Raw genomic sequence first — 16740 nt, 5'->3', positions numbered from 1 at the left:
TATTTTTGGATCATGCTACAAGAGAACTGATGCATTAAGAAAGGAAGCAGAGGAAAGAGCAATATATTTTTATCAGAAGCAAGACAAAAGTGGTGTCACTTTTGGCTTTGCATGATGCAGCTCCACTTGTTCTATTACACAAGACAGTAGGTGATTTGTTTCAACCACATCATAAATTAATGACCCTTGGCCTATGTTTACAAATGAGTTACACTGCAAGAGGTGCAAGCAGCTGACACACAGTTGACATGTGCTGTGCTGCATGTTGTAATCCATTGTAAAGAAATTTAAAAAAAAAATTTAAAAAAAGGTTCAAATGGCTCTGAGCACTATGGGACTTAACTTCTAAGGTCTTCAGTCCCCTAGAACTTAGAACTACTTAAACCTAACTAACCTAACGACATCACACACGTCCATGCCCGAGGCAGGATTCGAACCTGCGACCGTACCGGTCGCGCGGTTCCAGACCGTAGCGCCTAGAACCGCTCAGCTACTCCGGCTGGCTAAAGAAATCAGTCACCAGGTGTTGATTGTCACTGGCTGCAAGGTAGATCAAGGCGAGACAAGGCAGGGTTTCAGAACTCGTAGAGTTCCATCATGCTACCTGTAGGACCTTACAGCTGGCAAGATGTGAACTAGTACTCACAGAATATCCAAGCCAGTCTTGACATTCCTTTTTTTATGTTGTGCTCAAAACTATTTTTTTTTCATCTTTTCTATCAATAAAATGTCATGCCACCAGTGAGAGTAAGTTTCTGCTCTAAAGGCAGCTTGCTGTGGATAGACATAAGAGCCTTAGGAATCCAACAAACATCTAACAAGAAACACATCTAACATCTAACAAGAAATTAAAACCACTTACGTGTGAGGGAATGAGCCAAATCGTGAGCTGCAATGTGAGTGACAAGAGTGTCCATACAATAGTTTTCATGGGGTGGAGGAGGGGGCAAATTGGGAGGGTACGAAGTATTTTTAATATTTTGAATGATGAAAGGTGACTCGTAAATAGCCACAAAAAAGTTTCAGTTCCAACCTTATTAAAAACTGCATGATACAGATTTAAATAGTTTATCTGAAAGAAAAGCACCTGACTACACTGTGTTTTTTCTTTTCCTTGAAAGCTATGGGGAGGGCCATGACTCTTCCTTGCTCATGTGTATGGGCGCCATTGGGAGAGAGTTTTTATTGGGAAACCAGACACAGACATGACACCCTCATCCTGGCCTTGCAAGAAAATCTGCAAACCGTGAAATTCTGACAGTCCAGATAGAATCTGTCGGACTACTAGTGGGAGTAAGGAGCTACAGGCCTGCAGGAGTACTATAGAGTCATAGTAATATGATTAGCACCTGTTGTCACTTAAATCTCTAGGATGCTATGTGATGTACTGGAATGTAGAACATAAGGATTCACTTTTTTGCTCTCCCACCTTTTCTATGGCTTTCTCTGAATCTTTCTTTCCTTCTATGGAGAATGGGGAATATCTTGTTTTGTAAGTGGTTAAGTCAGTGCTGGTAATTATAATGTGTCAATGACAGATTATGAAAGGCCATTAAAGATGGTGTGGTTAATGTGTTGATACATGATGGAAATTGAGAGATTAAGTGTGCAGGTTGCATTAGAGTACACTGTCTTAAGCAAGATGACTAACACAACATTTTACGTCATGTTACTTTCTGCTAGTAACCCCTGGAGAGCATAAAAAAATAGTCAAGTTTGACAGGATGATACTGTGACACAACACATGAAACCATGTTGCATATTGAGGATTATAATGTGTTGTATCCTGCGACTAGTGCATGTGAATGAGAGTGTGCTGAGTGTATTGTCACCACGTGTGCATTTTTGAATCAGCTGCCAACTGTATCAATGCAGGCCAGCCACTGGAGTCCACTTGTGGGAGGCATGCGTGCGGCGAGGTCTCCGCCTCGCTGTCTGCCATTGACTCGCACATATATATGGGTGGAGGAGCACTAACTGAGTATCCTGCATGTCCTTCACGTATCCCGTTCACATCAGAGTATTGTGTCTTGTTATGTGGGGATCTATGAGAGTCTTTTTTCCGTTGTTGTTCAGAGCTTCATTAATAAATCCATATTTGTTACTTGAACCAGTCTTGTCTATTATTTGTTTACTACACAATGTACTATGAAATAAAAAGTTAATGAAGCATTATGATTAAAGTCATGATATACTGTTACTTATATTGTGTTACCATCTTTTGTATAGCAGCAATGTAAGTGGAAGGTGTTGGGTGAAGCTGATATGAAGATCTGTTTGAAATGTACTGATTAATGATGTAAAAATATTAAGTTGAAAATGAAAGCTGAAGATGAAGCAATATGGAGCTGATACTGATGCCTAGCCTGGCTCACAGTTGTTGCATTTGCAAAAAGCCGCCGGCCGGAGTGGCCGTGCGGTTCTAGGCGCTACAGTCTGGAACCGAGCGACTACTATGGTCGCAGGTTCGAATCCTGCCTCAGGTATGGATGTGTGTGATGTCCTTAGGTTTAATTAGTTCTAAGTTCTAGGTGACTGATGACCTCAGAAGTTAAGTCGCATAGTGCTCAGAGCCATTTTTTGCAAAAAGCCGACCACACGACGATGTACCATTATCCCCCTCTTCTCTCACTTCTTGCAGTGTTACGTCTCACTCCCCTAGCTCCCTGTCTTGCGTGCTTTGCAGTACCTACCCCTACCCTTCCCCTCCAGTGGGATGAAATAACATCATCTGTAATCAAGTGTGTGTACAATATTATTTCTCAACCACTGTCAATTATTATAAATCAATCTTTTGAACAGGGATGCTTTCCAAATGTATTGAAATATGCTGAGATCAAACCTCTATTCAAAACAGGATTGACACAAGATATGGGTAATTACCGCTGTATCTCTCTTTTGCCAGTCTTCTCTAAAGTGTTTGAAAAAGATTGCAGCAAAACAAATTAATAAAGTTCTTACCGTAAAAAAATGATATAATTTTTAAAAAACAGTTCGGATTCCACCAGGGTAAAAGCACTGTGATAGCTATAAATGAGTTTATCCAAAAAATATGCTCCACATTAGATAAGGGTAGAAAGGTCAGAGGAATATTCTGTGATCTAACTAAAGCTTTTGATTCAGTGAACCATGCATTACTCCTCCACATATTACAGATGTATCGAATTGGGGACACTGCTTTAAAATGGTTTAGCTCTTACCTGTCAGGTAGGAAACAAAGAGTAATTTTAACTTCAAACGGAACCAATTATTCCTCAGACTGGAAAACAGTTCCCCAAGGAGTCCCACAAGGTTTGATATTGGGTCCCTATCAGTTTCTTTTTTATGTAAATGACCTACCACTTGCTATTGATGTTCATTCAGTCTTATTTGCTGACGATACATCAGTTCTAATTGAAAATGAGGTATCTGAAAGTGTTCCAGAAAAAGCCAAAAATACTTTAGAAAAACTCGAATCTTGTTTCTATCAAAATGGACGAAAACTAAATGTAACTAAAATCAAAATAATGCAATTTGAAGCTAAATCAGTAGAAAGGACTGAAATAAAGATAACTTGCAATGATCAGGATATCACAGAAGCAAACCATGTGAAGTTCTTAGGCCTAAATCTTGACAAAAATTTAAATTGGAAGGTACATATAGATTACTTAGCAAATAAACTGAACAACTTAGCATTTGCAATGTGTATTTTTTCAGGTACCACAAACGTGGATACCAGAAAGATAGTTTATCACTGCTACTTTGAGTCAGTTATTCATTATGGTATAATCTTCTGGCGAAATTCAGCAAATGTCACTAGGCTCCTAGTATTACAAAAGAAAGTAATTAGAAACATGTGTGTTGCAAAAAAATGGGAATCTTGTTGACCACTGTTAAAAAATTTAAAAATACTATCTATCCCCCTCACTTTACATATATGAGGTGGTGGTGTTCCTATATAAAAGTCAACATACACTAGACACTTTCCATTTTGACCACAGCTACAGCACTCATCACAAAGATAACTTCAAACTTCCAACATATCGTTTAAAACTTTATGCCCAAACGCCAGAGTATATGGGGTTAAAAATTTTCAGTAAAATAAAAGGCAGTAATATATTTAAGATGGAGCTTGGTTCACTGAAAAGATTGCTCTTTACTCTTCTGGTGGAAAAGTGTTATAATTCTGTCAATGAATTAACTGAGGACAGTTTCACAGTCTGAACACAGGGATTGTATTACATGTATTATTTTATGTACATGTGTAGATGATACTTAGAAATGTAAAATATAATGTAAACTTTTGTATTTCTCTTAAAAAAGAGAAAAAAGTTTATTTTGTAAACCTTGACATGACTCCTGTACATCAAATCAAATACTCTGAAAATTGTACCTAATGAGATGAATAAATCACATAACATGTATCACGTAACCTGTGTCTTACAGCCATAAGGAAAAACCCCTCCTCTCACCTTCCTGGCAGCCATCATGGATTGCTGACCAATCACAGCCATCTGCCTCTTATCGTGTGCATCCTCTAGTGATATTTGCCTTTAAATGTGGTTCACTACTATCATATTTAAATGACATTGGGATGATTGTGCCAGCTGTGTGGCTCGCTGCGTCATACCTTAATATACATTTGTTTTGTCATCACTTACATGAGTTTGAGGGATAACACAATACTACTTAGCTGTTGTAGCGTTGTTTCTCTAACCTAGGGCAACTAAAGATAGCAAATGTGTTCTAACATGATAAAAATAGTATTTTGTATGTGTGATTATTATTGTATCTACCTTGATGGTGCACCAATCTTGGTTTACAATCTGAATTTTTGTATTTTTAAGGAGATGCCTGTAGTTTTTAAGTTAACTTGAAAGGTTACCAGCCTGTCATTTTTCACATGTGGTTCTTTTGACATCCCATGTGAATGTACCTAAGTTGAAGCAGTGACATTTTATCAGATGGTCTGGCTAGTTTATATTGTCATTTTTCCAGTTGAGATTCTGGTGTTAATCACCTTGATTCAAATGTAAGATTTAATTGTGTATTTGATTCAACATGCATTCACTCTCATTTTCAGTGTCGTTCCCTTATTAGTTAAGGTATGTGAGGGGACTGACTTGCATCCATGGCAGGTCTGGACTAGTTTGGACACTTTTTTGGTGGCACTGTTTCTTATGCTGATAAAAAGTTAGGTCACAATCATCTATTCTACTGATATTGATAGACCATAACCTTGACACTACCGAGCTATATCTTTACCTTCCCCTGTTTATGAGCCACTTGTAATATCCAGGCATATATTTTATTCAGAAAAATATTTACGGCATCATTGTGTGTGGAATCTGAATGAACATTCTCATGATATTAATAAAAAGGACTTCATCATTACTAAAATAATAAATAATTATTGTCAATGACATAATTAAGTGTTCGGTAAAAACCCGTATCTTAGATAAAACCTATGGAAAAAGATAATGAAAATCTCCATCTTTTGTTATCTATGATTGTTCTTAAATAATCCTTCTTTTTGTTTGAACTGTTGTACTGATCGGATGTGATTGATGTCTCATATCACAGAGGTCTGTAAAAATTGTATTATGTTGTTAAGTAATATTTAAAAATAGAGTTTCTGTGTCATTGAAATCAACCCTTTTGTCTGAACTTTTATTTCAATATGATTCTCATCCTAAATGAATGTTGAGTTTTCTTATCAGCTACAGTGGAGCGTAGACATTAGCACTATTGATCTACGGTGTGGTTTATTGTTAAATGCTGAATAATAAGTGATTAACATTGAGAATTACTTTTAAATGTTAATGAACATAGTAAAGGTGAAAAGATTTAAAATATATTATTTGTTTGTAGTAAGACAGGGCCTGAAGGAGATTCGATAAGTGATTGTCTTCTGTTAGCTGCCATATTAGTGAAATATTGCAGTGACAGCTTTAAATTGAATTTTTAAACAGACATAAATCTTGATGGTTATTATTGTGATAATAGTTGTGTATTGGTGGCCCAGAACCCACTCCAAGGTTATAAACTCCATTTAAAGTGTGACCAATCTTTAACTATAGTGCAAACAACATCTTATGCAATAAAAATTGTTCTCTGCTGATGTATGAAGCCTGGTTATTTTGTAACTCTTTTTATGAAATATTTTGAACAGGAAACAATACATTAGTGTTGTGCACGTGTGGTATTATGTGTCAAAACTGTTCGTTTTACTTAAAGAAAAGTGTTACCACCTCGAATAAGAGCAGTGGTAAATTGGATAGACTATCTGCAACTAGTAATGAACCTATTATGCAATAGCACTGAAGATTGCTAAAAATCCTTACTCTTGTGTAGTTGAGATTACTTAACATGCATTTAGCTGGTTTTCTGGTTGTATAAGATCATTGTTGTGCATAAATTTAGCGCAATTTACACTGCTTGACAGACAACATTGCTACACAATCCCAGGTGGAGATTTCTTTAGCAAAATAACAGTTATTAGCTGGGAGAAGCAGTGATTAAATAGATCCTCATGTTACGCTAATGATAAGAACTGGTTCTGTTGTAGTCCTGCCCAAAATTGTACATCACCAATCTACCATGACACGCCACACACTGATGCTGTTCTGTGTATCACGTCCTGTCAAAGTTAAGGTAGTTCACACTGAACACTTCTGGCAGTACTGGTTCACTCTCTCCTCTTCCCATCAATTTATCACTGAGGCATTGTGCTTCCCTTTTTACCGTATTTGACTGGTGCCCTCCCTGATGCTCTGCTATTAGGAAGGGAGTCTTTTTCATTTTGTGCATAACCAGTAAGCAGTTAGGCTTATTGTTTTGTATTGTGTTTATCTTGTGGTCTGGCCCTTCTTGTGTTGAAGACTCAGCCAACAATGAAACTATTTTATGTTGCTTTTTGTGCCCCTTTCTATTACCTGCCTATGGCAAATTGTTAGAAAGCATTTGTAACCAACTATAATCAAGCACATTCTGAAGGGAATCCATGCTTATTACAGTTACCTCATAATCACAAATTTAAACCTGATATTATGCCCTTTTAAGATAACATCTGCTTATTGTGTTTATAAGATTCAGTTTATTGTTGCTGCACCTAAACAATATAGTCTATGTTACTCAATTTACCTTATGATTCATGAGACTATAACTTTTCATTGCAAGTTAACTTTATTTATACCATGAACTAATTATTCGTGATTTTATAGTAATAGAAAGTTGGTTGGTTGGTTGACTTGGGGAGAGGGGACCAAACAGCACGGTCATTGGTTCCATCTGATATGGGAAGGGTGGGGAACAAAATCAGCCATGTCCTTTCAAAGGAACCATTGTGGCATTTGCCTGAAGTGACTTAGGGAAATCATGGAAAACCTAAATCGGGATGGCCAGACGTGGATTTTAACAGCCGTCCTCCTGAATGTGACTCCAGTCTGCTAACCACTGTGCCACTTTGCTCAGTGAATAGAAAGTGATAATTCCCTATCCTTAACAGGACTTAAAGTGTGCATGAATTTGCACTGTTTTAGCTTTCATAGTAATACAGTTTCAAGTTAAATATGGTAATGGGACATACCTGGGTTTCTAGAGTTTTATACAATTCTCCATAAGCAGCTAGAGATGTATATATGGTTAAAAAAGCTTTGCTGTTTACACATAAACTGCATTATTTCAATCAATAATAAGTTACCAATATCCTGGTATTGTGCAGATGCCTATATGTGTTTTCACAGTGCCTATCTTGGCAGTTAAGAATGTCAACTTTTTCCTTGATAATAATTGCCTACATATGATAATCATGTTTTATGTAATACTAGCTGAGGTACCAGGCTTCACTCAGGAAGTTGGTATGAGTGTGTGTGGTTGACAGAATAAAAGGATAAAATCTAGAGTGTCAGAGGTAAAAAAGTTTTATTGAAAATGTATTGTAACTATTTACAATACTTATTCAAGTATAAGAGGTAAAATTTTTTATTGAAAACATATTCTAAATGCATAAAATACTTGTTTATAAACAACATTTTCTATTTTGTTATCTGGGATATATATGCACAAATTTTTTGAATTTCCCACTCAAGAGCAAGCTACGTATAGTTGACCATAAGACAAGCAGGAGTCTTTGAGGTTGATGTTGCAATATTTTAAATTTGTTCTTGCACTTTGTTAATTGTAAAACTGTAGACTAATTTGATTGGAAATTGTGGTCTTTTAAATTGGAATGACAGTTCAGTAGAGATCAGTAGTATTATGGGTATAAATAGTGTGTGTCCTTCGTATTTTCCAGTCTTAAGTTCGGCTTCAGTGATGTTATTCCATAGCTGTTTGATGATTATCCTTGTTCAATTGCATAGTTTTGATGAGTAGTATGATTGGTGATCCAATTTTAAGTCAAAGGCAGAGTAACGGCATTCTGGGAACTCGCAAAGAGTGTAAAAATTCTGTAGGTAAGTTCACAATTTCTTCATCATTTACTCATCATGTTGATTGATGTGTGTATTCTCTCTTCACTGGGAATTTTCTTTTGAATATTAAAGTTGATATTGTCGACAATATTGTTTTTAGTTGCAAAAATTGCTTGTTCAAATACCAGTCTGGACTGCTATAGTTGTGAACAATGTCTTGATAAATTTGATTGGTGAGCTGTTTTCAGCAGAAATCACTGTTGAGTTTCATGAGGCCAGCTGTCTGGTCAGTGGGATATGTGCCTTGACCTGTTTGTAAAAGTTGTTGAGGAAAATGTACTACTGTTTTGTCTTTCGATAGTTCAACTCTCACATTTTTTGTTCGGCACAGTATTTGTACGTATGGCCAAAGATGTGGTTTTTGTAAGCATGCATTGATCTCATTTACTGGTGTTCACTAGGGGATAACTGGAAGTGTTTGTCAAAAATCTCCTGAGAGTATGAGTAGAGCTCCTCCCATCACTTCAGTTTCCTCGCAAGTCGTGTAATGTTCTGTCCACGGCTTTGAGTGATTTTTTTATGTGCCATTGTGCATTTGTCCTAGGAGATAATTTTAGCTTGCTTTTGAAGTTCACCCTGTCCAGCTGCTCTTGCGATTTTACACAACAGAAATTGTTCTTCGGCTATATTCAATGGTATTTTGGGGCGGAATGGCCAGTTTGTCCCATTCTGTAAGTGTGGCGGCAATGCCGGATGATGCCAGTGCAAGGGCATTATACTGTTCAGCACGTATTTCTGCCAGCAATGGATTTATTAGAAATGGTATCCCACTGCTGCCTGGTGCATCCAAGTAAGTAATTCCACCAGTGTTGTTGTCGGTCTGAGCCATGACAATGTTGTAAATTTCCGTTTGATTGTCATTGAGGAGTGGTATATTGTGAGCAATGCATTACATAGTTTGTTTATGTTGTAGCTTTTTTCCTTTGTAATTTTGAAGTTTAGCACACCAATAACATATTTTTGCAGTGTTTGCATCCCAGTTTGTACTAACGTCTTGTTGTTTATTGCTAAAAATTTATCACCTAATTGAATGAGTGTTCCATTGAAGATGTCATCATTGAATTGGTGATCAGTTCAGATGAGCTTGTCAAATTTGGTACAGTATGTCATCACTCATACTCTCTTTGAAGGAGTCTCACAGCTGTTTTGGATACAATGGCTTACATGTTGTTAGAATGGAGGTGAGTAAGTGGCTCATTTGTTCAGCTGAGGCTGTGATCGAGGCTTCTTGTAGTGTTAATTCCCAGGGATTATCGTTTTCCAGTCTGTGAAACTTGTTGGTCCCCATATTTCATGTAGCAACATCCAGACAGAGAAACATTCAATGTTATTAGGATGTATGGTGTATATTCGGGCTAGTGCACCAGTTTTCATTATTCCTGGATGATCTTGTACTGGAGTTCCTTGTTTTCATCATTAAAAGATGTTTCTTGTTGTGTTCCATGCACAATAGGTAGGGACGTAAACATATAGTAATGTTTTCATGGATCCATTTGTACAGTCAGTAAAAAGCTGTTAATGTTATGTTCTGATGTGATTCACTTGCAATTTTTCTGGTAGTGTCTTTTGTGAAAAAAACTCTGCATTTTCCAAATGTACTGCTAGATGTTGCACAGTTGGTTCGCATTCGTATATGGGAAAACTGAAAATCTACCACACTGCTTCATTACTGTTGATGTGTCTTCCCATTTGGTGTGCGAGGATCTCGTTGTTTCTGTTTTGTTGTGCGCTGTCTTTGGCTATTTGAAGTATTGCCATATCACTGCCTTTGTTCACATACAAGGTGTACAACTTTGCTTCCACCATTTTCTCCCCAAAATTTGAGGCTTTAATTAAACAAATTGGTTACACATGTATCATTCAAAGTATTTTCCATCACTGACCACTACTTTCTCCCATCTTTCAGGCAGTGTACGAATCCCGCTTCAAAAAAATTGTTCATCTTTTGAAGCGATTCACAAATTGATCCGATTTGTGACTTCTTCATGAGATTGGAAGTGTTGGTCAGCCAGGGCATGCGCCATTGATCTAAACAGGTGATAGTCAGAGGGAGCATCATCTGGAGAATATGGTGGGTGGGATAGGACTTCCCATTTTAATGTTTCCAAGTACATTTTGACCTCTTGTGCAAAGTGGGGTCGAGCGTTGTCGTGCTGCAAAATTGCTTTATCGTGCCTCTTGTGTATTGTGGCCATTTGTCTTTTAATTCTCTGCACTACACATTGGTTATCTATTTCCAGTTTGTCACTGCCTTGTATTTGTACTTTTGTTGTTAAGCCATCGTTTTTGGATGAATCATCTTCTGTATTTGGAATAGTCATCAACTCCAGTTTGTGTATCATGCAAAAATGATTTTGGGTATTTCTTTTGTACATTTTCCATCACTCATACAAGACAAATTGGGGTTTAATGGCCCACATGGTCCATGAACCACATTTTTCACTACTATGTTGTACAGTTTTGGATCTTCTTGTCATTTGGGAAATTCAGCTTGGATGCTTTTGTTGATATCCCTGAGATGGGTTCTGTCGTGTAGCTGTACGAGAGTGTGTGAGTGAGGCAGTCCTTGTTTTTTCATACGATTGTGTACATCCAGCATCTAATGGTCTCAGAGAAGTGGTATTTTTTTGGTGAATTCAATAAATCTCATTTTTTGTTGTGTAAAACACAGGCTTGTCTGTATCATAGTTGTTCTTTGATTTCTGGCCATGAGTTGCATATGAATGTTACGAAGAGGTCAAGTTGTCCATACTTTCTTATGTCAATTGTGGCACTTTGAGTGTACTCATGCATGTGTCTCCGACTTCCTGTGTATGATGAGGTTAAGATTACTATTGTTCCAATGCCATTTATGCTTGCAACTTGAAGGTGGATGTATTCTTCCATGCATTGTTTTTCTGATTCTGTCTTATGTAAAGCATCTGTTCCACTTCTATTTCTGCATACATATCTGCCAGGAGAGCAGATGGAGCATGGAGAGCTGCAGCAAACTACGACAACAACATCTTCCAGGAATTGTTGGGATAAACAGGGAATGTTGAGAATGTGATTGTGTGTTTCATTATCTCTGATCATTAAGCGATAAGCATAGAATTCCTTGGAAGTGACTTTTTTGTTAGTTTCTATTCCTGTTTCAGGTTGGGTTTGTTTCACATTAAAATGATATCCATCCTTTTCTTGCAGAAATATTAATGGATATTGGAGGGCATCATATGAATGGTGTGTCTCTGCAGCACATTGTAGTTGTTCTGTTTTTCATTGTACAGTTATGTCACTGCTTGTGTTTTCATTGTCCACAACTATGGTGGTGACTTCATCTATCTGAGGTGCATTAAATCTAGATTTGTGTTCTCCAGGTGGTCTTTTATCAACTCAAATTATAACTTCATAGTCTACATCTACATCTAAACTCAGCAAACCACCGTACAGTGTATGGTGGAGAAATCATTTGGTCTAGTGCTATTTTGAATATATGAATCAGTTGATTGTATTTGTGAAAGATCCTCTGTACATCTTGGACTACTTCTCGTGTCAATCTGCTGATATTTGTGCATCATTGATCAATTTCTGTTTCTTCATTTCCAATGAAATATAATTGCAGAAATGTGTGGTCTTCATTGGGTAGTGGTAGTAATGATTCAGTGTTGTGATTGTCTTGTCCTTAGATGGAAAAAACATAATCACTTTCATGTCTTTTAGTGTTGATCAAATTGAAACTGAAAGAAGTCATTTGAAGCAGGTGCTGTATGCTTTTATATTTTGAAGAAAGCGTTTTGAATCTGGAGTTTCCCTGGTTATGTAATGTAAAAATTCATGCGGAGGTGCTTCCAGTAGTGGCGATCGAATTTTTCCATTCATGCAACAGAATCCTGGTGTTTCTCTAATGAATTTTTTCGCATAGCAAAATTGGCAGATGTTATCCATTTATCTGATAACGGCATATCTGTGTTTTTTATAGTCTCTTACTGGGTCATAGTGCAGTGCTTCATACTTTAGATTGGTCTGTTTACTTCTCCTGGCCTGTGCTTCTCGTAGGATGATATTTTCATGGCTAGCTTGAGTTTGCAGTCTTTTAATAAAAGATTGTGATGCAATTCTTGATTCTTCAATCTGTTGATTTCACTGTTCCTTGGTTTCTCTGCTTCTCACGGTGCTCACTGTCATTCGTTGGGAACTTAAATATGCTTTGCACTCTTTGTCTATTTTGTTTTTTTGCTGTTCTTTCTGTTTTCGCCATTTTGTTTCAGAACTGGCAAGATCTCCCCCTCTTTTATATTTGAGCATTGTCTAAAATATAAATCAAATCTAGTTTTTATTAACAAACACACTAAGTACACTTTAAACCCATTTCAATTTTTATTTTCGATTTATATTGTCACTGTATCACTTTGACTACTCACACTTCACTGTTTGTTTTTATTCACTCATTGCACTACTTTTTCGGTTCATTGCTTCATCACTGATAAGAAACTGACATTCAAACCCTTGATGGGTCATGCTTTATATAGCCCTACAAACTGATAACCATACCTGTGGCAAATTACAGAGCATACCAAAAAGGCATCGAATGGTCCACAATATTCCGGAACATTACCCAACATTTGAGTACTTTTTACAGTTTTTGAAACACTTCTGTAACTCCCTTTTTGTTGTGGTATTCGACTCCTTCAGTGATTCTATTTTTATCTCATCAGTGGTGACACAATGACGTCCTGTCATGGTTCTCTGTAGCTTCGGGAATAGAAAGAAGTCACAGGGGACCATGTCCACTGAATACAGTGGCTGAGGCAGCATAACAGTTTCGATTTTTGCCAAAAAATCACAAACAAGCGTTGAACTGTGAGCAGGTACATTATTGTGATGCAATTTCCATGTGTGATTTTGCCACTGTTCCTGTCATTTGGCTTGGACTGCTTTCCACAAAGTGTGCATAACTTCCAGGTAGTATTCCTTACTGACCATATGACCATAACGCAGGAAATCATGACGAACTACTCCACTGCAATTGAAGAAAACAGTGAGAAGATCTTTCACATGTGACCAAACTTGTCGATTTTTTTTCCCCCCCTATTCAGGCAGTTTCCTTTCAGAGGACTAGGCCTTGGTTTTGATGTTATACCTGAGTACCCATGTTACAACCTTCTTTAGAAGTTCTGGATCATTGTTGACTTCATTCAGCAATTCCTGAGCAATGTCTGTGTGATATTGTTTTTGGCTGAAATTCTACCATTTTGGAACAAACTTTGCTGCTACATATTTCCTTCCCAAAACATAAAAAAAATCGATTGGCATGAGCCAAAGAATATGCTGACATTATCAGCAACCTCTCTGATGGCGATTTTCCAGAACCGTTTTCATTATTTCTTCCACACTATTGTCAGTAATGGATTTGCTACAGCATCCATGCCGATTGTTACCTTGAACATCTACTCAACTCTCTTTGAAATGTTTGTAACACTCATAAACTCTTGTCTTACTCATGGTAGATTCACTGAAAGCAACAGTCAACATTTTGAATTAAGTTCTGCAATTTATTCCATTTTTCAAATAAAATTTAATGCAAATTTTTTGATCCATCTTTTTTAAAAGTATAAATTTGCTGAGTGCTCAAAAATACATGTAGACTTTTCAGCTGTCAACAATAAACTAACTATTCAAAACAGCTGAATATGCAAATATATGCCAGGAACCTGTGTACTAACAAGACAAATTATTTTTTTGAAAATCGGATGTAAATAGCCTGTGAAATTAAAAAAAAAAAAAATCTCATTACTGTTTGATCACACCTCATTGGTGGAACCACCTCAGTCATCACGTTCACGGTTGAAACCTGCACCACACATACAGGGCTATTACAAATGATTGAAGCGATTTCATAAATTCACTGTAGCTCCATTCATTGACATATGGTCACGACACACTACAGATACGTAGAAAAACTCATAAAGTTTTGTTTGGCTGAAGCCGCACTTCAGGTTTCTGCCGTCAGAGTGCTCGAGAGCACAGTGAGACAAAATGGCGACAGGAGCCGAGACAGCGTATGTCGTGCTTGAAATGCACTCACATCAGTAAGTCATAACAGTGCAACGACACTTCAGGACGAAGTTCAACGAAGCTCCACCAACTGCTAACTCCATTCGGTGATGGTATGCGCAGTTTAAAGCTTCTGGATGCCACTGTAAGGGGAAATCAACGGGTCGGCCTGTAGTGAGCGAAGAAACGGTTGAACGCGTGCGGGCAAGTTTCACGCGTAGCCCGCGGAAAATTGGCTCATGCCACAACTGGAGACGGACAGCGCCGACTTCATCTTTCAACAGGATGGTGCTCCACTTCCATCATGATGTTAGGCATTTCTTAAACAGGACATTGGAAAACCAATGGATCGGTCGTGGTGGAGATCATGATCAACAATTCATGTCATGGCCTCCACGCTCTCCCGACTTAACCCCATGCGATTTCTTTCTGTGGGGTTATGTGAAAGATTCAGTGTCTAAACCTCCTCTACCGAGAAACGTGCCAGAACTGCGAGCTCGCATCAATGATGCTTTCGAACTCATTGATGGGGACATGCTGCGCCGAGTGTGGGAGGAACTTGATTATCGGCTTGATGTCTGCCGAATCACTAAAGGGGCACATATCGAACATTTGTGAATGCCTAAAAAAACTTTTTGAGTTTTTGTATGTGTGTGCAAAGCATTGTGAAAATATCTCAAATAATAAAGTTATTGTAGAGCTGTGAAATCGCTTCAATCATTTGTAATAACCCTGTACTTTACAGTTGTTTGAAGCAGTGATAACATTGTGATTCCTGGTGAATTTATAAAATGGAGAAGATATGTCTCCTTTACCATAATAAGTATCATTCACTCTATTCAGCTTGGAGATCAATCAGCAACTCACTTAGTTTCTTACATTTTATCTGTACACTGTATACCATTAGTCTGGATGTTACCTGGCGATCATAGTAATGTGATTTGACACTGTAAATGCAAGCCACTGCAACAGTGTGCCCTCTCATGTTGGAGAGAACCTGTAGTATTGGAGTTGAAGTACCACACTGCAAAGTGCTTATCTAACCTGTGAAAAATGACACATAATGACATAAAGTTGTGCCATTGGTTTAGTCAGATTGCTGCAATTTCACAGTCTGAAATATCCTGTTTTGTGTAGTTATATTACTGGCTGACAAATTTTATACATATTTTCTTGTGTAATGTAAGAACTGATTTTATCAATATTCATTTCTTTGTGTTCAGAGCCATATGTAAGTGACTTTATTAAATCATTGAAGCATGGTATGATTTTGACTCACTTGTGTTAAGGGAGGACAGTGATGACTGACCTGATTAAAAATTAGTCATCTTAATACAGTAACAGTGACTGAGTAATTTTTAATCAATCATACTAAGAGTTTGAAAAATCTTATCATTTGCGAAATGTGGATTATTTTAGTATTATTAATTGAAGTAATCCATTATTTTGTTTTTATAGATCTATCAATCTGTGTACTTAGAACCAAAAGAGATATACTGAGTAAGACCAGACTTAAATGCATCTCTCTAATTTCTTTCAGGTGGCATTTTCCTTCTCTGCATTTAATTCAAAAGGGGCATAAATTATAGTGAAGATCAACAGAACAACAAAACTTCAGGTGTGACTCATCATTATAAGTGAAAATGGAAACTACAGATTAAATGAAAGTGCTTAATGAAGAAGTTATGGGTATTAAGTACAAAAAAGTCATCTGTGTGAAATAACATTGATATTATGAGAACAGTTGAAAATAAATAATAACTATGTAACAACAGTTGTTATAATAATAATAATAATAATAATAATAATAATAATGGGTAATAAAGCAGCATAAGAATTACTTTCATTTACAAATTGTTAATAAATCAACAGGGAAAGAGGAAAGTGTTGATCATGGCCTGTCAGTAGGGACTACCCTTGCATTCTTCATGAATGAATTTGGAAAACCATGGAACACTCAAAATCATATTATCATCTTCACTGCTAGGTAAAGTTATCCTGCAGACTTCTCTTTGTATCACAGTCTTTAATGTTCTTTACATCAATTTACTCGTATATATTTTTTATTTTCACCTTCCATTATGTCACTGTCCCAGTCTTTTCCTTCTCTCTTGGAATCTAACAATGAATTTTTTGGCCCACCTACAACCTATTCACCTTGCTAGATATGCTGCCATCTCCATTCCATTTTCATGACAGTCACAATTATGTCATTCACTTCATTTGTTTGTTTTCCTGTCTCTATGAGATAGTT

At 37.1% G+C, this 16740-nt stretch overlaps 1 protein-coding gene across 2 annotated transcripts in view; it reads left to right on the top strand.

Moving 5' to 3' along the window:
- The window catches only part of LOC124605762, a 267727-nt gene extending 251556 nt beyond the window's left edge, over nt 1-16171 (top strand). Inside the window, exon 8 of one of the 2 annotated variants that reach the window (XM_047137657.1) lies at nt 16027-16171. In XM_047137657.1, coding sequence (XP_046993613.1) covers nt 16027-16075 — 49 coding nt within the window. In that variant the 3' untranslated portion in view covers nt 16076-16171. The remainder of the gene's footprint in view (nt 1-16026) is intronic. The other variant, XM_047137650.1, reaches the window with a different exon arrangement.
- The last annotated feature ends 569 nt before the right edge of the window (nt 16172-16740 follow it).

This window comes from Schistocerca americana, chromosome 1 (assembly GCF_021461395.2).
Source record: "Schistocerca americana isolate TAMUIC-IGC-003095 chromosome 1, iqSchAmer2.1, whole genome shotgun sequence".
Classification (NCBI taxonomy): domain Eukaryota; kingdom Metazoa; phylum Arthropoda; class Insecta; order Orthoptera; family Acrididae; genus Schistocerca; species Schistocerca americana.
This window is presented reverse-complemented; position numbering and strand designations above follow the sequence as displayed.